The sequence below is a fragment of the Lotus japonicus genome, chromosome 5 (genome assembly GCF_012489685.1).
Source record: "Lotus japonicus ecotype B-129 chromosome 5, LjGifu_v1.2".
Lineage (NCBI taxonomy): Eukaryota > Viridiplantae > Streptophyta > Magnoliopsida > Fabales > Fabaceae > Lotus > Lotus japonicus.
In genome coordinates this window covers 57,104,334-57,128,499 of record NC_080045.1, presented here as the reverse complement: position 1 = coordinate 57,128,499, position 24,166 = coordinate 57,104,334, and the positions used below count along the sequence as shown (strand labels likewise).

The following is a 24,166-nucleotide window of genomic DNA, read 5'->3' as shown; positions in this document are numbered from 1 at the left end:
ACACCATATATCCATGATCCGTCCACGCTTTTTTAGTTATAACTCGTGAGAAAATCCACCTTTCCTTTCTCGTCCATTTCTCCCCCACCAAAAGATAAGATCACCATCTCACACCGCCCATCCAACGGCCCCAATTCCCTCCCCTCCACGTGTCTCCACCACAATCTCCGATCACACTCTCTTCTCAATCACCACACCACCTATTTAACCCTAGTTACTTTCTAACCTCACCACCAGGTACATCACAAACTCTCTCTCTCTCTCCTTATCCTCTCTCTCTCTCTCTCTCTCTCTCTCTTGAAGCTACAACAATGGCGTCTCAGATCTAACAGCGAGTGACCCTTCGTTCGCTATGCAGAGAGTAGCGTTCTCCTTACCGGAGGAGGTACTCGAGCACGTGTTCTCGTTCATCGATAACGACAAGGACAGGAGCTCGATCTCGCTGGTGTGCAGGTCATGGTACGAGATCGAGCGATGTTGCCGGAGAAACGTCTTCGTCGGAAACTGCTACGCCGTCAGCCCGGAGATGGTGGTGAAGCGGTTCCCGAGGGTGAGATCCGTCACGCTCAAAGGGAAGCCACACTTCGCTGACTTCAATCTGGTTCCTGACGGTTGGGGCGGTTACGTCTCGCCATGGATCAAGGCCATGGCTGCTGCTTGTCCCTCGCTGCTTGAGATCAGGCTCAAGAGGATGGTTGTTACCGATGATTGCTTGGACCTTATTGCCAAGTCGTTCAAAAACTTCAGGGTGTTGGTCCTGATCTCTTGTGAGGGTTTCACTACTCATGGACTCGCTGCCATTGCTGCCAATTGCAGGTTTGACATTTCCCCTCTCTTCGCATCCACAGTTTCTTCATGTTATTGCGCACACATGATGCAGATTATAGGTGTTTTCTTCTGATTGGGGAGTAAGATTAGTCAAATTATAGTCCGAATTATATTTGATTAAATTGCTTTTTTCTTGAATAATGCGTATAATTATGGATTCCTAAACTGAGTAATTTAACCATTTAATTGGGTTTTTGACGAGCTTTTTGTAGTGGGGAGTTATGGTGAATCTGATAGAATAGAACTACTGATTCCCCTTTTTGTAGAATGTTAATCTTATTGTACTATAGGGTGTGTATAAAATGTTTAATATGTACATGATGGGTTATTGTGAATGGGAATGGTGAAGAAAATTTGTATGATTTTTATGGGTTCTGAACTGGATTTGGTGCCTTTTTAGCTTGTTATTGATAAATGAATCTGCTGTATGTTTGTGGGAATTGTAGGAATTTGAGGGAGCTGGATTTGCGGGAGAGTGAAGTGGAGGACATTTGTGGGCACTGGCTAAGCCATTTTCCAGATTCCTACAATTCGTTGGAATCGCTGAACATCTCTTGCTTAAGCAATGAGGTGAATTTGCCGGCGCTAGAGCGCTTGGTTAGTAGGTGCCCCAACCTGCAAACGCTCCGCCTTAATCGTGCTGTGCCCTTGGATAGGCTTACCAATCTGCTTCGCGGGGCTCCTCAGCTGGTTGAGTTGGGGACTGGAGCTTACACAGCTGAGATGCGGCCGGAGGTCCTCGCGAACCTGACAGAAGCGTTTTCTGGATGTAAGCAATTGAAGGGCTTGTCTGGCTTTTGGGATGTGCTCCCATCCTACCTTCCAGCTGTTTATCCTGTCTGCTCTGGGCTGACATCACTGAACTTGAGTTATGCTACCATCCAAAGCCCTGATCTTATCAAACTTGTTAGTCAATGTGGGAGTTTGCAGCGTTTATGGGTATGTCTGATTCATATGATGTTTTTTCTTTATTGCATGTTTCATTGTTATGTTTGTATGGTGTATCTTGGTTCATTGTCCCAAAATTGTACTGTTAATTTCTATGCTGATGAAGGTGATTGCTATATAGGTGTTGGATTACATAGAAGATGCTGGCCTTGATGTGCTTGCTGCATCATGTAAGGATCTGAGGGAGTTGAGGGTGTTTCCTTCGGATCCATTTGGGTTAGAGCCAAATGTAGCATTGACCGAGGAAGGTCTTATTTCTGTGTCTGAAGGCTGCCCCAAGCTACAGTCAGTTCTATATTTTTGTCGTCAAATGTCCAATGCTGCCCTAAATACAATTGCTCAGAACAGGCCTAATATGACTCGTTTTCGACTATGTATTATTGAGCCTCGAACCCCTGATTATCTTACCCACCAACCTTTGGATGCTGGTTTTGGAGCTATTGTTCAGCATTGCAAGAATCTACAGCGCCTTTCCCTCTCTGGGCTTCTTACTGACCGTGTCTTCGAGTATATTGGTACTTATGCGAAGAAGCTTGAGATGCTTTCTGTAGCTTTTGCTGGAGACAGTGATTTGGGACTCCATCATGTGCTGTCTGGGTGTGACAACCTCAGGAAGCTGGAGATCAGGGACTGCCCATTTGGTGATAAGGCCCTATTGGCCAACGCTGCAAAGCTGGAGACAATGCGATCCCTTTGGATGTCCTCGTGCCTAGTGAGTTATGGTGCATGTAAGCTGCTGGGACAAAAAATGCCGAGACTTAATGTTGAAGTCATTGATGAAAGAGGACCTCCAGATACAAGGCCAGAGAGTAGTCCTGTTGAGAAGCTATATATATACAGAACCATTTCTGGGCCAAGAGTGGACATGCCTGGCTACGTGTGGACTATGGAAGATGATTCTGCATACCTTAAATGATTGTGCTACTCAATAATGAGCATTCGGTGTGGGACTCGTCGACTGCAGGTACATGCTCAATGTTCTACACAATAGTGAATTAAAACTATTGAACTGGCCTATGTTGTAGCTGTTGCGGTTGGTGTTTGAGCTAGGTACAGGAGGAGGGAGGGGTATACAGAAAGGCTTGAGCTCGATTGCCATTAATTTTACACTTTGGCTGAGCTACTAGATAACCAATTCTGATCAATAAAACTGGAACTTTGTTATTGTTGTATCTTGTATGAGATAGAGTTGTTGTATTATTTTTCAGACTACTATCATATTTTAAGGACTTCTGCATAACTTATTTATGCATGTTGCCTTAGTCTTGTAGTAAGTTATTGGTGGACTTATTGTCATTTTTAAACTTTCGGGAGGAATAAATTTCATATTCACATTTTATTTCAACCACTTGGTTTGTTGATTGCAATGTTGATGCATCTCATGTAATTTTGCCTTGCTTTCTCTTTCGATTCAGAGCTGTGGAATAAACAAAAATACAAAATCGAAAATCCTGTAGGGAACCAAAACTGGTGAATGTAATATTAGTAGAGTTGTAGATTAGAGTGCAGGTGAAAATGGAGTGTCTTATCCTCTCTGCAAACGGTGCTCTCTCTCAGACTCAGTAGTAGCTTTAAGGGTTTGAGCTACTTAAAAGAGAAAGTAAAATGCCCTTAAAATTGGGGCAATTAGCCTCTAAAAATAGAAGAGGCCAATAAAACAGTAACTGCAGACTGCTGTAGGAAATAGCCTCAGATGTGGTGACACCTGCTTTTTTATCGGGTAGAGTGAGTATGAGAGCCTCGACTGGTACGCCACGTGAAAGATTCGGTGTCCACAGCTTTTTACTGCATTCACCACCTACCTGATATGCAGGTGAGAGTGAATAAGTAATAACCCAAGTCCTCACAGAACCATAGGTAGGGGTAGCCTTGTTCAAAAGTTCTATTGAAATTTCCTTAAACAAGTAAAAGAACTAATTGGACCGTTAAGTTCCTATTTAGCTTTAACTACCCAATTCATCCTGATTCCAACTTTACATAACTTGTATATATGGGAAGACTTTTGGATATGTTTGTGAGGGAGTTTTGGAAGCTGAGGGAATGAGAGACTTATGAGTTTGAGTTATTTCAGAAAATCTTCTAAAATCCTTTGGTTTCCCAAATTTGAGGGACCCGCCTCTCAACAGGAGTTCAAAAATTTAGAACTTCCAAAATCCCAATTTTTTGCTCACTCTTTGTTTGAAAGTTTTTTTACGATTGTTTGAAAGTTTAAAATTCCACAAAAATCCCTAACTTGGATGATAAAATTCAAAATCTTACCCCTTAAAAATTCTCAAATAATGGGAGAGCTTTTCATAAGCCTTCCCATTTCTTCTCCCTATCCTCCAAAACGGAACTACTCATAAACACAACCTAACACTATGCTTGGTTTATAGAAGAGTTAAAAAAGAGAGAAGATAAATAGAAAAAAAGATGTGAGAAATAAAGTAGATTTTGTAGATTGTTTAGTATAAGAGAAATTTAAAAGGACTTTTCATTTTAATCTATTGAGAATTCTTCTGGTTAAACTCTTGAGTTATCTTGAGAATCTTTAAATATTTATGCAGAAAAAGTTAGATATAATATTTCAAGACATGACTATGTGACATATAAAAGAGAATAATGATAGTCACACACAGTTTAATGTGGGACAATTACCCTCGACACAAACAAAAACACCAATCACACTTGAAAGTATAAGGGAGAGAGGAAAAAGTTAAGAAAAATTAATTAATGAAATATATATGATGTGATATTATAAAAAGAGATGTTATCTATAATAAGTTAATAACCGAAAAGTTTATTGAACAAAATAGCACAAAAGAAACTGAAAATGACAAGGTAAGGGAAAAAAGAGTTTCAGGAAAAAAAAAATGAAGGATAGTCTCGGGAGGGACAAGTGGGGGAGACAGTAACATTACATTGCAGGGACATCCCCACCCCACCAACTTATCTCATCAATAAAGAAAAAAAGTGGAGAAAGGATGGAAAAGGGTAGTGAGATATCATATGTCTGACAGTAAAGAAAGAGAGCTTGTTTCATTGGTTCATGATGACCGCACGTTTAATGTTGATGACATATCATCATGGTTTATATTCTCTTATTAATATGGTCCTTGAATCTTGATGATTAAATTCACTCTCATAGTCTCATTCCCCTGCAGCTCCATATCATTTCAGTCTGAGTTTACTGTTCTTTCACATACTCATCATTACAAAACTACAGTGCAAATGGATGTTTTATGATTAGAAAAGTTTGTACAAAGAATAATGTTATGTACACACCTCTTTGAGAGGTGGAAAAAGGTGGAAGGAAGAGAGAGATAGGAAGAAAAGAAAAAGTAAGAGAGAGAAAGTATGAGATGTGATAGATGATTAGAGGAGAGAGATAGAAATAAAAAGAAGTGGAAATAGAGTGTTTAAAAAATGAGGTGTGTATATATCATTACTGTTGTACAAATTATGTTACTGCTCAAAGTTATCAATAGTTTTGTTGTGCAGTAGGTGGCAGCCCCTTTGGCATTAACTTTCTAGATTCGACATAGTGAATCGGAATTCTAATTAGTTAAGTGCAGCCAAATTATTTTTTAATTAGTCTACCCCATGGTTAATAGTAGCCCTTTAATCCTCAATCACTAGTTGTGCTCACTACTTTCTCCTAAGTCATAACATTGCTGCTCCGGAGGTCAACTATGAGAAACCGACTTTAAACATACCTCTCGGTCATCACCCATAGTGAATATTAGAGTTGAGGAATTTTTGTTTCACCAGTCAATATTATGTCTTTATCACGGATCATACCGATCAACCGACTACATCGACCACATGTCACTTGCCAACAATGGCAGACCCTACATACTTATTCAGGTACATGATTCAGCCATACCGACCACATGTTGTCTGTTGACCTTGGTCGGCCAAACATACTAATTCAGGTACATGGTTATCCATCAACCATCCTTCGAGCATGCTACTCTATCGACTATGAAGATGCCAAGTAACTACAATCCCTTCATGCGCCAAACACTTGTGAACCACCGTCCATGTGAACCCATTGTTGTCCTCCCCATTACCGACCATGTGAGCCTACACTTGTCCACCTCACCACTCATCTCACCACCAACACCTATCGTCATAACTTCACACTTTCAACACTGAGACACTCCTTTCTCCCAAGGTCTTGGGGCTCTCCGCCCAAGGAAAATACATGACGCTCAAAGAAGACGTCACACACAAAGCCCCTACTCACCGTTTGATTAGCAATGCCAAGATCCCCACGCCAGACAATCCAGCAGATCCTAGATTTCTTGTCAATGCAGACCTTGTATTCCACGAGCTCAACACTATAAAAGGAGAAAACAAGCATACTAGATACACACACTTAACATCATCTTCACGGCGTCTCACCCACATTCTAACTTGAGAGAGTGCTTTTGCACGTTGGCACCACCGGAGCATCCACATGACGGAGACGCAACCCTAAAGCATGGAGGACCATCGCACCCACCACTGTTCCCTATACTCATCAAAAGAGTGATTAGTCGGCTCTGTCTAATCAATTACCATTACATATTCTCTTCTTCGCATTGACACATATTTACATCGCTTAAGAGATTAAATTAGGTTGAAGTACTTAATACAAGAATGAGCATGCTTCAGCCTCGTGATGTAAGTTGGCCATGATCCTCACCAGCAGATTGACCGGTCATCATAAAGGACCACACAACAATTAAGTCAGTCGTAGTCCATAGGGGTGTACAAGACCCGACCCGACCCGCCAACTCGTCCCGGCCCAAGCCTTTAGGGCCGGGTTCAACCCGGCCCGATCATTAAAAGAGACCGGGTTCGGGTTGATCTTCGAGTTACCCGACTTCGGGTAGGGTCGGGTTCGGGTTGACACTCGGGTCACCCGACCCGTCCCACATATATATTTTATAAAATTTTAATTTGTTATAATGATTAAAATGTGATACATGGTGCTCAAATTTATCTTACCAAGTAGATGAGATTAAAATGTTTAACATCTACCCTATGAATTAAATAAACGTTGGTCAAATAATGGACACTTTCATGCTCTAACAAGAGAAAATCATGTGTGTGTATTATGCATATGTGAGACAAGTGAAGAAATGATCAAACAAAATGTAAACATCTCAAGTGCAATAGATTATGAAAGAATTTGATCCTTTCAAGTTATTTTTTCTTAAAGATAGTTCCAACTGATAACACTTTTAGTATGTTATTATCTTTAAATTTTACAATTAGTATCAAATAGTCTTAAACTTATTGTCCCTCGGGCCAACCCGGTCCCGTCCTACATAGACCCGTCCTAAATTGGACCCGCATAATGTCGGGTTGCTTCGGGTCTAGGGACGAATTAAGGTCTATAAATTGACCCGATCAACATTTAGGGCCGGGTTAGGGTTAACCAAAACCCGTCCCAACCCGTCCCTTGTACACCCCTAGTAGTCCACACTCTTAATTCCATCGGTCTCCACTTAGTCTCCACTTAGGAACACAACATGTTAACCGCACACCACAATATGAAAATGTTTGCGTTGGAGAGTTTTAGCCTAGAGCAGATTGTTGTAAAGTAGTATAGGTCCATTTAAACTAATTTACATCAGTTCAGTTTTTTTGGGGTCATAGTTTAGTTCAGTTTAACTGTTCAAGTCAGGATGTTCTATCTGTGATGCGAAAGATATGTTCAAGGTTAACACTTATCTTTCAGTAATTACTAGTTAGCTTCCATTGATTAAACGTAGAAAAATGCTAGTAGAAGTTATATAAGAAACACAAAATAAGGAAAACTAACCATTTTAACTCTACGATTCCTGTCAAATAATACTGCTAGTTTTGTCAAATTTGCATTTCTTGTGTAACAATTTTTTTTTGCATATCTTGTACTTTGTTTGGTGATAAATAAGTGCTGTTTAACATGCTAACCGGCATGCGCCTTGCCTTTCCTAGTCAATTGTCAGTCACATCGCTCATTGACAACATTTGGAACAAAATATTTTGGTTACAAATTAATTGTAGGATTTTCTTTCTTAACAGACATGACTTGGAACAAGACCTATCTATTACCTATCGAGTAAACCTTTCATTTTGCCCCTAACATTTTATAGATTCATTAATTTTAAAAAATCATTTAAAAATGGATGGTATGATTAGAAAACGGAAGGGGGGGGGGGGGGGGGGGGGGGGAGTTTCTTTTTCTTTTGTCACAAAGGTAAGCCCATTTTCTGTGTTTGGACCAGTTTGGGTTTTTTTTATTCAAGAGATAACCCATTGTTGACCAAAAATATAAATGAAAAAATAAAAATAAAGTACTTCCTCTTTCCCCTATAATTGCATTGCATCCCAACTAATTTAGTTTGCTTAACTTATTAATTCTCGAGCATTACTATTTGCATCACCCCTTTGCTCTATTCACACTAAGTAAACTTTCAAAAATTTACCTTCAAAAATTTAATTTCGTGAAAAAAAAAGAAATTGAATTAGCTTCCAAGAGCTTGTGTTAAGCTTTTCCATGTTCTAAGCATGATCTTTTTATCTGCATAAACTTTCGTTTAAAGAAAAGAAGAATTATAGCACGGACCAATAAGTGATTCACCACCACAAAACTTTCCTGGTTGATCATCTCATAATCAGTTCTTACCATAAAAACTACTTTCAAATTCAATATCTAAGATTTCGGCTAAAATCAGTAGTACTTCAAGTAATGGTTCTTAACTTCTATAGAATTACCACTCTGTTACGCACAAATGCTGAATCATTTCACCTCCCTTCTGCATGGACTAAGTGTCAACAAGGACTTGGGAGCAAAAATTTGCACTCATAAGGTTATGGGATTCCTTTGGAAGCCTATGTAGCAGGAAAAGCAGGTGTATTGCCCAAAACAAAAGCATCAAATCGAAACTGAAAAGCTTGCATAGCAATCGCAACTGAGGTGTCTACAAACTCATGGTCAAAAAAGAAATGTTGGTTTACAAACAGGCACGCAAAAAACACAACATAGATTCCTTGATGGTAGAACATATTGCACACAAACAACAATATATACAACGGAGAGAAGGAGGGAGGATTTTGAAGCTCAGGTAAACCAAAGAGAAAACCAGAAAATCTATTGCCAATATCAAACCTGTGATACTGTGAGAGATATTCCAACCAGATAACACACCTGCCAAAAGAATCAGCAATTGCATTAGCCTTAATGCTACACAGCCCTAGATGTATGGTTGAATCACTGCCACAGACAACTTTTCTTTTTACAATATGGTAGCTCCAATAACAATCACTCAAAAGTATTAAGTTGCATATTGACATCTTGCTGATAAATGGCTAAAGAGCTCTCAGAGCACATAAAACAGTTCCAATTGACTTTTAAACAAAATGAAAATTTCACACACCAGACATATTGTTAAGTAGAAACTAGTTACAGGTTAAAATTGACTCTGATCATCATTTATTGGTAGATTTATTGATATTATTCTATTAACACTATGAATACCTGCTTGTTAATGCCGGCAATCATTCACAAGCGATCTTGGTGTCAAAGCTGCTGAGGCATATTGCAAATGCTTCAAAGGCTGAGATTGGATATTGGTAATCCATGGTGAACACATCCTTTCCAACTTTTCCGAATTGTAGAACAACATTTTCCTGAGCCTGCTCAGAAACTCCATTTCTAGGAGAAGCAACCAGCTGGAAATTTTTAACTGAAGCAACTGTCACCCGCCCATTGAAGTTCAGACACCAGCATTGGAGTTGTTCATGCCACCTAGGGGATTTGTTTTTTAATACTAGCATCCCCTCATTTTGACAAGTTAAAGGTACAGATGGGAGGTTCTCCATGCGGGTTGATTTTGATCTGAAGAACGGGATAGATGGAGAAGCGTCAATTCTGCTATGAAGAAATTGAGTCTGTGTTGGGGCCGAGCCTCCGGGTTCAACAGCTGAGGCAGGGATGGCATCCATAACACATTGCATTATTCTAGGGCCCCTGTTAACATTTTGGCAACTAACTGTTAGTAACTGTTGATAAGAATTCCACATAATTTCAAAGGAAAGTGGGGATAAACAACATAGAAAAAGTGAGAGAAATTTTAGTAACAATGCTACCTAGAGCCCAAAACATTCAGATCATATGAGACATGCACAATGGGAAAGTTGCCTGCAGGAACTCTTGGAGATACTTGCTTGAGACTAACAAGCCTGGTGGAACGAGACTTTGTAACTTTGGCTCCACAAATTGGAGGGTGTGCATCATACACAGTGAATTTGGTGCCCAGAAAGTTTGATCTATTATCAAAGAAAAAAGAAGTTATTTCAGACCTAGAAGATAATGTTAAACAGGTCAAGTCATATATCAGCTGAAATACCTCAACTTCCCAATATAGGTGCTACTCCCTCTCGACACATCATCATGGTTTAGAGAGATTATATAGTCAGTGTGGGTTGCATGCCGACACTTGCGTGCAGCTAGAAGGAACTTGCCATCGTCAGTTGAAGCTGCAAATTTATATAAGTCAACACTCAACATCACAAAATGCATCAAAGGACATAGACAAAAAGAAAAAGGACCTGTTCTATGAATATCATACTAGTATAAGCTACAAGGAAAAAAGGATGACTAAAATTCAACCTATGTGTCACAACGTTTAGAAAGCATTACACAGCACATATCAAATTTCAATGTCTGGTAACACTCACCTTGGTTTAAACCAAGAAACAGATAATATGTTTGGTTGCTGCGATTTCTTTTAATATAGCACTGAAGAAGAGAATCCCTTGGACCAGGCTGCATGATGAAAATAAGAAGTCAATTAAGGCTTGGCAATGAAAGGGGGAACAGTTCAAAAGGATAACGACCTTCATGGTAAAAAACTAAGAACTTTGCAATACTAGGAACCAAAAATTTCAGAAATAGTTGATCACGATGAATATTTTCAATTGAAGCACAGGCAAAGCAATTTCAACCAACTTTCACAACTACAACAAGTAGAATACTAACTTTTTAATAAAAAGGAGGACAATGAGGGTGTACAAATACTATCTCACTCCACAAGACACCAGTGCCATGAATCACCAGGAAGCTAATTGAAGAAGACAGTCTCCACAATTTACAAATTTATAACTTACAATCGGACCATTTAATTTATTTTAGTGATCCCATCCCAACCATCTTTATTTCCCTCATTAAAACTCACTATTTTGGGGCGAGGAAAGAGTTGATAATCCACCCTAACCCTTTCACATACACAGGTAAAGTAACAACACTCCACCACTCAACATGATGGAGACTTGACAGGTTTTATTGATTGTAGTTTCTTCCATGTAAAAACAGCAGCATCCAACAGTAAATAACTTGTATACACAACATAACTCATAAACCTTCCCAAAGTGATGTATAGCATAGTCATCAAGATCACACATACCAGTACCACTACATAATATAAGCTATTACTGTGAAGAAAACCCAACTACTTCAGCTCAAAATGATGTCAAAGTAAAAGTCAACCACAAAGCTCTTTGAGCTTAACTCAACTGAAAAGGCATAATGTTTGGATCAACTAAATTTTTCTCAGAGTGAATCCTGACAAAACTACCCATAAGTCATAACAGAATTAATTTTGACTTCATAATCAACTATAGAAGAAATTTCCAAACATTTACTAGCAATAGCAAGTTGTAAGCTGACCTGACAACTTGAATTGAATTTGACTAATACTAGTAACACTTACCCAAAACCACAAAAAAAACAAATCTTTATCACATAAATTGAAATAAGAACCTAAAATGACATGAATTATGGAAAATTAAAAAAGTGGGGTTAGACTTAGACTTAGACCTACCTGCTTCAAGGAAATAGGAAATGTCAACTTGGTTGAGATTTGTGGCGGTTTGACAATTTCCTCCATGATGTCTCTCCAGCTCCGGCAAACGCCGGCACAGGCCACCACATGCTTCCGGGCAGGCCAATTATGCTCAGAGGCTTCAATCCTCATGAGCACATCTCTCAGAAGCTCTGGTGGCATGTTAGCCCAACAACTCTGCTTCAACCCATCATCAACCACCATCAAAGAACTCTCCTTTATGGTGGTGTCACTCTTTGACTCTGACTTGGATCTTGTGCCATAGCTGAACTTCACCTCGAATCCCTTCCTGTCGAGAATCATGCTCCGAAACGACATCGTTGAACCTGAAAACCCCCCTGTTTTCTTCAGGGGGAGAGGAAATGGAAGGAAGGAATAATACAAGAAGGGGTAAATAGAGAGGATGGAATGTGGATTGGGTTTGGTGTCACCCAATCATCAAACTGGATATTGTTTCTTTGGTTCCTGATTTATTGGGTTGGTCTTCAAACAAAAATAACTTTCCTCTCTAAGAATATAAGACCAAAAAAGAAAAAAGATTAACTACTTTTTTTTGGGGAGATTTGATGAGTGAATTTTTATACATTTCCTTTTCTGTTGGTATTTTTGTTTGGCTTGAGGAAGCTACTAAATGGAGCTCACTCACTCTCTTCTAGATTGATGTTTTGGCATCTGCGTCGAGCTCACTCGTGTAATCAATGACCAGTGAAGGCTTCACATGATTAGGAGGGTGTGAAATATGTACAACATACTAGATGACGACGCTCTCATTAATCAACAAAAGAATTATCTTATCTTAGGATGTGACTATAAGTAACTTCTCAGTGCTTACTGATGGTGCTTATGCTTCTTCTAGAAATCGAGTTACCTGTCGAGGAGTGGTGAAGGACCATTTTGGAGCTTGTGTTTTTACTTTCTCTAAGGAGCTTGCATTGTGTTATGCGGTGTTGTTAGGAGTTTTGACAGGTCTACGTTTACTAATACAAAGGGGGTTCCAAAATGTTGTCATTGACTTGGATTCAGCTTGTAGCACTTACGTTTAAGTTTTTGAACTCCAAGTGTGAAGGTCTCAATCTTGTGCATCGTTGGTTACTCAGATTCAGAACCTTGTTGAACTCCATGTTTTCTTAAGTCATATATTTTGGGAGACAAACTCTTTAGTAAATCTTTCGTCCAACACAATTTTACCCAATATTTACTTTGAATAATTTAGACAATTTTGTATGAAGAAAATTTTTCACCAACATTTCATCTAAATTCAACTCATATAGATTATTCTACTTTACTATCTACAAGTTAATTTTATTTACATGGGTTTCTTGGTGTTATCCTTAAGACACTGTAGAAGATAAAATATTTACGACCTGCAACTTAAAGTATATGTTGGGCAAATAAATAATTAACATTAGAATAAAAAAACTTAAAATGACTACCGATTAACTTGTAAACTAGACAAAAATGACATACAAAGATGGCGTCAATATCATATGAAATCCAGCATCCGCACTAATTTACAGCCGAGTAAGTGAGTAAAAATGATTGCATTGCATTGCACTTAGTTGATTGCATTGCATTGCACTTACTTAGTTGATGAATGATGATTGATATTGATTGTAGCCTTAAAGGGAAAGAGGATGGGACTACAATTAAGCCGCGTTGATTGTGTGGGAACTCAGAAAGGCCCTCGTTTCACATGAGGCATGAAGCTCACTTCAGTCATTGTCTTAGTCATAGACAAAGACATATCGATCCATATAGTTGGTATAATATGATTTAGGTGTGAAAATTAAAAACATAGCGAAGTCAATACAAATTGAATGGTCATCATAATTTAATCCATGGATTCTTACGTGGAGAGGGGCACAAAATATATTCTCGCTCCTTCTACTATTTAATGCACTGACATTAAGGTTAGAGACACAATTATCTCTGTGAAGACATACTTATATACTCAAATTCTTATAATGTTATTATATTTATATACTAATTTAACAATTTTACATATGAAAGTTGTTTATGAGACTGAGATCTAGACTATCTTACATATGCTTTATTCTTTTGTCAATGGTTTAATTTTTAGAATGTAATTTTTTAGAGTTACTCTTCTTTGTTTGTGGGATGAGTTGCGCGCAAGGATTATAGACCGTAAAAGTTATAAAATGGACTCAATATGATTGATTACATCTTGAAGACTGCGTGTTGTTTCGGGTGAAACATATTTTGAGGGAGAGAAATTCGTTTGCGAATTATTTGGCTAAAATTGGTTGTGATAAAGTGGAACCTCTGTGGTGTTTGCAAGAGCTGATATAAAAGTCCTATATGGTGACAATAATCTATGTGCAATAATGTCATTATCGGTAGTGATAATCATAGTGACAATAATGTTACAATTGGCAAATTATCTATGTACCTAAAATTCTTTTTGTTCAGAGTTTATAATCACTTGGCTTGCGCCGCATTTTTTTAAAGTTAATGGTCCTGCAGATTGTCTTGCTAAGAATATGATTTTACTGACCTTAATACGATTGAGACCTCTTTTTAAGCTAGAACTATCTCGTATTAGTTGATCTACTCATTTGGTGGTAATTTATAAAAAATTAATTGTAAAATAAGATTACTTTTTTCTTTTTCAAAATCTTATATTTTTATCTACTAGCAATATATTGTTTATGTAAAAAAAATTCTTTGATTTTTTAAGATATAAGATATAGCATTCAATTCTTAAAATTCAAAAGGAAGAGAAATATAATCAATTACTTTAAATTTTGATTTGATTTGATTTTTTTAAAAAAGGAAAAAAAATTTGAAAGTAATTATTTATATTTATTATTATTAATTGGAGATGATTTTGACTGATCCATCATTTACATATTTATAAAACTATAAGTAACAATTTCTTAAAACTATATTTATCATGAATAATCTACTAAACATGTGTTTTAATAATTTACTAATTTTGTTGAGTGTAAATAATCTATTTAGTATACTTTACAAAAAATCTATTTAGTATGTATATATCTTGGTAGGGAAATATATATAAATGAAAGGATAGTAATTTGATTCTTTAATATTCCGATCATTACATACCATTTTTTTTAATAAACAATTGAATATATGCTCCCGCGTTTCTCATTCAAAAGTGACAAAACAAAACCACATTCACCTTATTTATTAGATACAATACCATGCATATCTATCTCATTACTTTGGACTATTTCCCAAATCATATCCTCATCTAAATATTACAATTTATTAACAAAATTTAGCTATGACCTAATTTTCATGTTTTAATTTTGAATTTGAAACCCTTCCTTAGTTTATGGGAACAATGGTCAATGGCTCAATAGGGACATCTTTTGAATATTGATTATTGAGTCTCTATGGAATATGGTCACACTTTTACAATTTAACATTATTGGCATTTGGCTCGAGGTACAGAATCAAATCAAAGCCGTCAATTCAAGTACACGTGTCGCAATCCAACCGGTGTTATAAGATAACCACACTATTACTTCCACCAAAGTGATAGCACAGAACCACAGACTCCACTCTGGTTCAGTGAAAGAACGAGTCACTCCAACGAGTTAACTCAGCAAGGTGAGTGCTTCATTTTCTTCATCACTTCTCTCTGTGTGTGTTCATTTGAATGATGGGCATTTCAAAGTTGAAGTCTTTTTGCTCCTTTCTCGGTACCCATTTGCCAAAAAATGGTTCTTGTGTTTATCTCTGTGCTGCTGCATGCATCTTTTTCTTCTTCCATGATTGAAAACTCGGTTCTTTTTTTCCTAATGAATCATCTTGGTTTTGAATTTTTTTTTTGAAAATTTAATAGTTTATCAGCAATGACATTCTTCTAGGAATGATGATAAGTGTGTGTGGTGCTGCCTTGTAAATAACGGAACTCTTTGTATTCTTATGGATACAATTTTTTCTTAATGGTCGGTGCATTTTGTCCCTTAACACAAATTTGAAGTGTTTGGTGCTTTTCACTCTCTGTATTCTTATGGCTACAATTTTTTCTTTTGGTTTTTTGCTGCTAAGAGTGCTAGTTACTGATTAGTCATCATCTATTCATCTTATGATGATTCTTCAGATTTTATTTGGGGAATTCAAGGTTCTATTTTATTGTTTTATTCTTTGTCTTTTCCTATGTAGGTTGTTGTTGGTGGTGAATCTGAAATCTAAGAAAATAGTGAGGGATAGAATGGGTGAAATGAAGAAGAATCAACAGTCAAACTGGTGGTGGCTTGACAGTCATAGCACCACAAAACGATCCCCATGGCTTCAATCTACACTCACTGGTAACTACTTCCTTCTCTTCTTCTCATTATTTTGGTATAACAATTTCAATTTAACATGTATGCAGCATGCTTTCTGAAAATTGATTTTGATTGCTATCATAACATTGCATGTAAATTGATGTTATTTTACCCTTAATGAGGGCAAAACATTTGAATTTCTAAGGTCCACTAATAATTTTCTGTCCCCTTATAATTCTGTGAAGTTTTTTGGACCCACATGTGTGATGTGTCTCTACCTAAACAAAAAGTTACTTGAAATCCATCTTCTTCTCAAAAGAAAGCATGAGTATAAAGATAAAAAGTAGAACATAAGTACTTGTATACAAAAGTGAAAAAGATTATGAACCTTGTTATTAATCCATGAGTGTTACTTTTCAAAACTTTTCCCCCCTTTCCACCTGCTCTATGCATTTTTTAATCTTTTGAAAACACAGTGATTAATTTGTCTGATTGTGACATACATCTGGTATCTAGGCCTTTTTGTGAACATATCCTGGAACTGGATATGTATTGACACTTGTGCAAACAGATGTTAGCACTAACTTTGAGGTGAGCGGAACTCTTTTTAGTGTATGTTTGGATATCAATTGAGTGCAACGTAACATGACGTTCATATCAATTTATAAGAAGAGTTTCGTTCAATTTTTATCTTGAAGTGGTAACGTCTGTTTGTATCAAAAGATAACCAGATTAAGATGAAAGTTGGTTTGCGTTCAACTGATATACAAACACACTTTATTGTTGAGAGGTAGGTAGTAAGAGATATAGGAAGTGATATGTGTTTGTTTATGGCAGAGCTAAACGAGAAGACGAAGGCAATGTTGAAACTAATTGAAGAAGATGCAGATTCCTTTTCACAACGTGCAGAGATGTATTACAAGAAGAGACCAGAGCTCTTGAGAATGGTTGAAGATTTCTACAGGTCACACTGCTCGTTAGCGGAGCGATACGATCAAGTCAAACCCGACCCGGGAACTCGCCTTATGAAGACAAGGGTGTCCCCTTTTTCTTCACCCAAGTGTCATCAATCAGAGAAGTTTAAGAGCTTTTCTGATGATGGTTATTCTGAGAGTTGTGGTGCAGAGGAGGAGTCTGTGAAATCTGAAGTTGATGATCCTGAGCTTGAAGAGGATACTAAATCTAAAGTAGAGAAGGAAGTTCAGTTTGTGGCTGCAAATGAAGTGATGAGTCTGGGGGAGGAAATTGAGAGGCTTAGCGAAGAGAACAAGGCTCATGAGGAACAAATCAAGAAGAAAGAAAATGTTCATGATGAAGTAATGCTGTTGAGGGAAGAAATAGAACTGCTCAGGAAAGAGAATAAAGCTCAGAAAGATGAACTCAAGATGAAAGATACCATTTGCAATGAAGTGGTGGTGTTAAGGGAAGAGATAAAAAGATTCAGAGAAGAGAACAAGGCTCAGAAGGATCATCTCAAGCAGAAAGATGAAGAGAAAATAGAGGTGATAAGACACCTGAGTTTTGCAATCAATGTGCTGAAAGAGGAGAATGTGAAGATGAGAAGCTTCATTGCTAAGCAGGGTAAGGAGTTTGCCAAGAAATGGAAGAACCCATTTGAGTTCAATAAACTCATTGGATCACTACAAGGGAAGTTCCTCAATCTCAATGGGATTCCAAGGAAACATAAGCCTAGTGTTGTAGCTCTCTAGAATTTAGATGCAAGGCTCACAAAGTAAATAGAGTAATTCTGTATAAAATCTTATATACATGAGATAGGTGCTTACTCAAGTAGCCTTAGAAATACAGAATATGTTCTTAGTCTGAAAATCCCAGTGTACTATCTTAGATATAACTAAATAGAAATTTTGTATACATGTCCCTTGTTGGTGAAATATGCATATTCAATTTTTCTCTGTTTTTTATTCGGTATCTACAGGTAGCCCACCCATGTTTTCTTCTATATCTTAATTCAAAGTGCGCATGAAACAGTTATTAAAAGGTGCTTTTGTAACAAAAAAATAAATAAAATTAAAAGGTGCTTTTCTGCCACATCAAAGTAATTTGTGGTCCCAATGAAAGCCATTCATGGTTCAATCAATTGCTCATGCCAATTCTTTAATTCTATGGTATATTCTGTATTCTTAAAGTGATGTTAAAGAAATTAAAAAGTGTAGTAACATATACTAAAAAGTTAATGAGTGAGTTTAAACACCTCAAAATGAAGTTTAAACACCTCAAAAGTTAACATATACTGATGTAAGATGACAAAAATTTATCCTCAACTGTTATTTCAACATCCAAATCACCCAGAATATCAGATGGAAACTTTAAATGTTCACTAGTCTTATTGAAACATTCTACTAGCAGCACTAACTGCATGTTTGGAAATCCTTCTACAGTTGATTTTAAAGTCAAAATCATTTTAGAAAGAACCTTCTGTGACTAGGTTCAGCTTGTCATGATTGATTTTGCGGAAATAAAAGCTGATCCGAACATGGTATAAACACCCGTCAACATGCATTGCTGTGCACATGACATGATATATACTAAACAGATAATGCTGAAAAAAAAACATGCTTTTTCAGAAAGTAACCCCAACATGTAGACTCACATGCCATAAAGCTGCATTATACAAATGACCAGCATGACCAATTGTAAAATTGAGTACAGTGGAAGAGATGCGCCCTGGGAAGAAGGTGCTGGAGCTGGCATAGACTCTGATGGTGGAAAAGCCAAACCATGCCCTTGATGACCAGTGATATCTGGGTTGGGAGGGCTTGGACTTGAAGGAATTGTTGGTAGTGAAGACTCTGATGGAGAGAAAGCATCTTTTCCTGGTGTTGGAAACAGTGGCTCAATATCTGGTGAAAGTGTAGGAGATAAAAGAGGGGAACCTGGTAAAGTAGTTGGTGCTGCTGAGATGGTGGAAACATGCATGTTTTTTTGTTGAGAAGCCAAGGCCAAGGGACAAGTGAATGCCATTAAGGCCAAGAGTACTGCAGAGAATGACCAAAAGGGAGCCATAAATGATGGCTGAAAATCAATGGCTTTATGATGATGAACTCAAAGCCTTAATGAATGTGTTTCTCAGAGAGAAGACTTTTATTGCAGAAACTGAGGTTCATGATTGAAGCACAGACAAGGCTTATAAAAAGGGTCTACAAGAAGTGGTGGTGGGCTCTGAAATTTTGGTGGCAATTGATTATTGGAACCTTTTTTTATCTCACAGCTGCACTATGTATACTACGAGACAAGTTGATAAGTAATTGCCTTCTGGAGCACATGAACGCTAGAATTATGTTTGCATATCCGTTCACATCACTATAAATAAATTTTAGCACATATTTTAAGATAAAATGTGAATGAATCTCTTCTAACGCATTGAGATGAAAATTCATTCATACGTCGCACGGTAACCAAACACACATTAGGTGTCCCTCCCATGAAAATAAACACCAATATTATCAAGGAAACATGAGGGTATTGCAGCTTAGCTAGGAGCTGGGGATATGTAATTTAAAATATTGAGATTTAACTCAAAAGCTAAATATGGTGCTATAAAGCTTCCACTATACTTGAAATTTAGGGAGGGGCTGAATTCACTTTGTAGATCTAATGCAGACGGATTTATCTTATATTTTTACAAGAAATCAATTTCACATAATCGAACTTGTGACCCCAGAGTCATTTCAGTACTTTTCACATTTATTTCTTGCTTATTTTCTGGAGACCAGTTATGGGCCAAGTATGAGCTCCACTATAAGAGCCCTTCACCGAGTACATGTGGTAGGTCCTAAGTCTTGAAAAATAATAACCTTGGGGAATTCAGGGGAAAGAAATTAGGGACTAGAGAAATTCTTAGGGGTGAAGTAACCTCGTTTGGCTGATTAAATCTTTAAATCATGTAAGCCGACTTGTTTTCTAGAGTGAAATAAAGATAAGAGCACTTCATCTACACTTAATGAATCATTACAAATTTAGAATACAAATTAAGCCTTACATATTAAGTAAGTTGTTCCTTTTAACTTCAGATAGAAATCCAAAGAGCTATGATAGTCAATTCATACAATACACAATTAAAAAGCATATAGCGATTTTAGTCACAAAAGGATTCATGGTAGATCATTAAATTTTAGAGTCTGAAGACTTTGGTGAAAATGCCATCTATTCTTACACACTTTGTACTATAATCATTTCGTAGTGCATTGGAGACAAAAGTGGTGAGGAGTGGTGGAGAAGAGAAAGTGTTTGTGATGTTAAGTGGAAGTAAGTTTCATGAAAATGAGAGTGTTGAAAGTGAGAGGACATGACTCATACACCCAATGTCTTAAGGTTTTGGGTGAAAACTGTGGGGTTCAATCCACTTGTAGTTTTCTCTTTAGCACGATGTGGAGATCTTCCACAATTTTATGTCTCTCACGGCCCAACAACTAGTATCACAACTTTAGCTCTTTTGAAGGAAGACTAAGAACAATAAGATATTTAAGACCCTACTGATAAATCATTTGAATACTTTCAGTGTATTGTTAATCAATTGTACGCTATGAGAATTAAATTTGATGAAGATGTTTAGGGGTAATTGCTTCTTGATTGCTTGTCTTGCCAGATATGTGAGAAACAGTCAGAATCTCATTGTCTAATTCTGCTCCTGATGGTGTGTCGTCAATGGACCTTGCTAAAAGCAATATTTTGAATGAGCAGATGAGAAGAAGATCCCAGAGTTCCTCTTCACAGTCAGAGGTTTTGCTTACTGAGTCAAGAGGGAGAAGCAAAAATCATAGTTCAAGCGAAAACTTCAATTCAAACAACATAAATCAAAGTAGGGGAAAATCTATAGGGAGGTATACAAAATTTCAATACAACTATTGTAGTATCAGAGTCGATGGTTGATTTGACCATGATGATGACTCCTTGTGTTGAAAGTTTTTTGGTAATGTGGTGACCAGGTTGCATGTCTCGTTGATGGAGAGCTAGCCCAACAACAGTGCAAGTATTTAGAGGCTTTCGCTTGAGATGAACTCACATTTGCAGGTGATATTGTTATAATATCATATGTGAACAAGTCTCACATTGAAAGAAAGATGCAATGTTGAGCATTTTATAAGTAAGATGACTCATATACCTAATACCTTAAAGTTTTAGGTAAAAAGTGTGGTGTTCAATACACTTATAATTTTCTTTTTTAATAGAGATCCCCTAATTTTATATCTCTAGCCGCTTAACATCAAGAGAAGGATCAAAAGGAAGAATTATAAGTTTCTGTTCTTCTTTTCTTCATACATGATGAAGAAAAAAGTAAACTTCATAGTGCTTTGTATGTTTCTTATTGTCCCTTTACCACTATAATCATTTCGTAGTGCTTCATTTATACATAATGAATCATTATAAGAATTACACACTTGATCAAATGCATATATAGTATTATCATTCATTCCTTTCTTCTCTCATCACATTTTATTCAATCCATACAAAAGAAGCGTCATTTGGAGTTTCAAAAAGATAAGTGATCACCAAATTAAACAGCATAGCAAAAGTGAGGGGCAAACTCAATATAGTTGGGTGCAATGTAACCTCAGTCAAACTTTATATTATTATTAGTTTGAATGCTAAACTTATCACGCTCGCATAAAAACTTCACCTAATCATTCTCTAGCTCAAAGATCTACTACACATGACACAACTATGCTTAAGGAAATTTCCTACTAAATAAAAAGTAGGCTTAAATAAGTTTTTCGTCCCTAACCTTTACGAAATGCTTGGTATTGGTCCCTCGCCGGAGTAAAGGTGGGTTTTAGTCCCTAACCTTTGTCAAAAGGTTTGGTTTTGGTCCCTCCGGAGCTCTGGGTCAACGCCGGAACTCCAGTGGCCCATGTGGCATGGCCACGTTAGTTTAATGAGGCCACGTGCAATTTTTGTTTTTTAAATAACTCATAACTTAAAGTAAATTATTTTCTCTTTAAAGTTAATGAATAAATAATGTAACCAAGGACATTCTTGAGCTTGTTTTGAACACTGAAAACCCTTAAATCCCATAATTTAAATTAATTCTTTCAACTAAACCATCAAACTTAAATCCCAAATTAAATATTCAGGATCTTCAACATCATATCCTCAAATCCAGAAAAACAAAATCCCAAACCCAGAAAATTTCTTTGTTCAGATGCAGATTCTAAGATGAAAGAGGGATATTGTGCCCTCTTCTCAAACCAGATCGAGGGGGGCGATTGATGGGGAAAACAAAGGGCGAAATAGAGTGTGGTCCAACGCATGAACAACGCCAGGTCCGGTGGCCCACGATGGCGATGGCGGTATTCACGACACGACGAGGCTGAGCTTGCGGCGGCGGTGAGTGTTTTGAGGCCATTTTGGTTTCGTGTTGTTTGATTTTTCTAGGATGTGATTTTTAAGGTTGTGGTTTCTGGGTTTGGGGGGGGGGGGTTCTCGATGTGCTAAAGGAAAGCTCGGGAGAAGAAAAAGAAGCTTAGATTGTTCGAGAGATGAAAGAAAACGCTTTATGATCGCTTCTGGAAAAAAAATTCATTGTGGAATAAGATCAAGTTTTTGAATCTCTATCCTCTGTGTTGTTGAAGGGTTGCTGCAAAAAGAGGGCAAGAAACCGTGAGGTTGGAGCAGGACTGTTCTTCCAATCTTCCTCTTCAATTTTGTGTTTATAATTTCTTTTTTAAAATTAATTAGGTTTTTTTTAATTATAAAAAAAAAACAAATTCCATGTCAGTTTAATAATCCCACGTGGCCATGCCACATGGGCCACCGGAGCTCCGGCGTTGACCCGAAACTCCGGAGGGATCAAAACCAAATTTTTTGACAAAGGTTAGGGACTAAAACCCACCTTTACTCCGGCGAGAGACCAAAACCATACATATGGTAAAGGTTAGGGACCAAAAACTTATTTAAGCCTAAAAAGTAAAAATACTCACACATGGTACTAACTCAATTATACAAAAAGTTGAGAACTATGTAGGGACAATAAGACCAAACAGATAGTAGAACAGTCTGGGAATCTTAAGTTACTTTTATTTTCTTCTCTCATGCATGCATTCCCTCTTAAATTTGGTGGTTTTTGGGTCACTTCGCATTATTTTCTTCTCTGTGAACTTTGTCATGTTTCACTCAAGAAAAGCACATACGAAACAAATATTTGTTTTTGCTTGTTGGGTAGTACCGTAGGCATCATTCTACTTTTACGGTGTCAATGATAATGAGACACTAGGATATAGCCCGTTACCCGTGCGATACACGGGAATTTTATTCAACAATTCATTCAGATTAATTATGTGATGAACACATGAGTTATGTAATTACTGATGTCGGATCAAATAAATTAACAATCATTTTTATCCATCGCTGATGACATAATCTATTTATTATAGATGACATTGTACCCTTACTTTTTGAGTAATATTTATCAAAGGTATTTCACTTAATAATTTTTTTAGATTTTGAATTTGACAAATTCAACAAATTAATTAACCAACACTTTGTAGTTTGGCCACGTGGTCTTTGTCTTCAAGAAACTTGTTCACAATTTTGAATCATAAATTTAGGGAAAACAAATTGACTCAAGGGCAAATCTAGTGTTATAAATCTATCGTTATGGGGGACCGAACCCAATTTGTGAATCCAATGTAAGAAGTCTCTTACTCAAGATAAAAAAAGGGTAGGGGAAGCTATTCGCATGAGGAACAATTTATTATCCACATATTTGAGATTTCTCTAAATTCACTAAACAATCTCTTACTTTTTTTTAAAATAAAAATATATATAAATAGTTTTAAGAACCAACCCCTCTCAATATGGATAGGAATATCTCTTATATAAGATATTTTCTCGTCTATAGCTCTAATAAAATAAATAGATAAAAAAATATTTTGCAATGCATTTGAAAGAACTATAAACATATTATAGCTTAAATTAAAAAAATTTGCAAATTTTTCAGAATTATAAGGCCATGGTCCAATTTTTATATTTTTAATAGCTTGAATTGATGAAATTCTTATAGGTGTTATACTTTAGAAGAAGAAAAAACGACAAAGACGTGAAGAATTGACTGCTACGAATAGTTTCTTCTCTTTCTCTCAATATGGGATTTCATACATGTTTAGAGATCATACCCTCATTTAGTTGTCCACCGTGAATTTGGTATGCTTTTCTAGAGGAATATAGTTTGGGTGGAGTGTATTCAAATGAAAGGAAGACATGAAGGATGAGACAAAGAGAGTGAAAGAAGGGCATTTATGTCTACTAAAATATTTT

At 36.9% G+C, this 24,166-nt stretch overlaps 4 protein-coding genes across 5 annotated transcripts; 2 read left to right on the top strand and 2 right to left on the bottom strand.

The window, feature by feature from the left end:
* Positions 1 to 217: 217 nt before the first annotated feature.
* LOC130717562 (protein TRANSPORT INHIBITOR RESPONSE 1-like) lies at positions 218 to 3,121 on the top strand. The gene is made up of 3 exons (XM_057567819.1): positions 218 to 816; positions 1,275 to 1,767; positions 1,898 to 3,121. Exons 1-3 carry the CDS (start codon positions 353 to 355, stop codon positions 2,690 to 2,692), a joined length of 1,752 nt encoding a protein of 583 aa, XP_057423802.1. The 5' UTR covers positions 218 to 352; the 3' UTR covers positions 2,693 to 3,121.
* A 5,546-nt stretch (positions 3,122 to 8,667) lies between these two features.
* Positions 8,668 to 12,098, bottom strand: LOC130717239 (tubby-like F-box protein 3). The gene is made up of 6 exons (XM_057567393.1): positions 11,613 to 12,098; positions 10,471 to 10,558; positions 10,140 to 10,269; positions 9,880 to 10,059; positions 9,269 to 9,760; positions 8,668 to 8,938 (listed from the first exon to the last, which is right to left on the bottom strand). Exons 1-5 carry the CDS (start codon positions 11,949 to 11,951, stop codon positions 9,289 to 9,291), a joined length of 1,209 nt encoding a protein of 402 aa, XP_057423376.1. The 5' UTR covers positions 11,952 to 12,098; the 3' UTR covers positions 8,668 to 8,938; positions 9,269 to 9,288.
* A 3,064-nt stretch (positions 12,099 to 15,162) lies between these two features.
* LOC130717240 (protein NETWORKED 3A-like) lies at positions 15,163 to 17,810 on the top strand. Of its 2 annotated transcripts, XM_057567395.1 has the most exons (3): positions 15,163 to 15,230; positions 15,789 to 15,934; positions 16,730 to 17,810. In XM_057567395.1, the coding sequence occupies exons 2-3, from the start codon at positions 15,838 to 15,840 to the stop codon at positions 17,599 to 17,601; spliced, it is 969 nt and encodes a 322-aa protein (XP_057423378.1). In that variant the 5' UTR covers positions 15,163 to 15,230; positions 15,789 to 15,837; the 3' UTR covers positions 17,602 to 17,810. The 2 variants fall into 2 exon arrangements, with proteins under 2 accessions (XP_057423378.1, XP_057423377.1); XM_057567394.1 differs by lacking the exon at positions 15,163 to 15,230 and having other exon boundaries at positions 15,241 to 15,934.
* A 384-nt stretch (positions 17,811 to 18,194) lies between these two features.
* Positions 18,195 to 19,094, bottom strand: LOC130717241 (classical arabinogalactan protein 26). Its single transcript, XM_057567396.1, has one exon. It carries the CDS (start codon positions 18,914 to 18,916, stop codon positions 18,500 to 18,502), a length of 417 nt encoding a protein of 138 aa, XP_057423379.1. The 5' UTR covers positions 18,917 to 19,094; the 3' UTR covers positions 18,195 to 18,499.
* Between the last annotated feature and the right edge of the window lie 5,072 nt (positions 19,095 to 24,166).

Bases quoted from the DNA above. Each gene is read 5' to 3' on its own strand.
- LOC130717562 (XM_057567819.1), top strand. From the start codon at position 353: ATGCAGAGAGTAGCGTTCTCCTTACCGGAGGAGGTACTCGAGCACGTG. The intron at 817-1,274 runs GTTTGACATTTC...TGGGAATTGTAG, and splicing joins GCCATTGCTGCCAATTGCAG to GAATTTGAGGGAGCTGGATT. The intron at 1,768-1,897 runs GTATGTCTGATT...ATTGCTATATAG, and splicing joins GGAGTTTGCAGCGTTTATGG to GTGTTGGATTACATAGAAGA.
- LOC130717239 (XM_057567393.1), bottom strand. From the start codon at position 11,951: ATGTCGTTTCGGAGCATGATTCTCGACAGGAAGGGATTCGAGGTGAAG. The intron at 10,559-11,612 runs GTAGGTCTAAGT...TTCATCATGCAG, and splicing joins TTCCTATTTCCTTGAAGCAG to CCTGGTCCAAGGGATTCTCT. The intron at 10,060-10,139 runs GTATTTCAGCTG...CTTTGATAATAG, and splicing joins ACCTATATTGGGAAGTTGAG to ATCAAACTTTCTGGGCACCA.
- LOC130717240 (XM_057567394.1), top strand. From the start codon at position 15,712: ATGATGATTCTTCAGATTTTATTTGGGGAATTCAAGGTTCTATTTTAT. The intron at 15,935-16,729 runs GTAACTACTTCC...TGTTTATGGCAG, and splicing joins GCTTCAATCTACACTCACTG to AGCTAAACGAGAAGACGAAG.
- LOC130717241 (XM_057567396.1), bottom strand. From the start codon at position 18,916: ATGGCTCCCTTTTGGTCATTCTCTGCAGTACTCTTGGCCTTAATGGCA.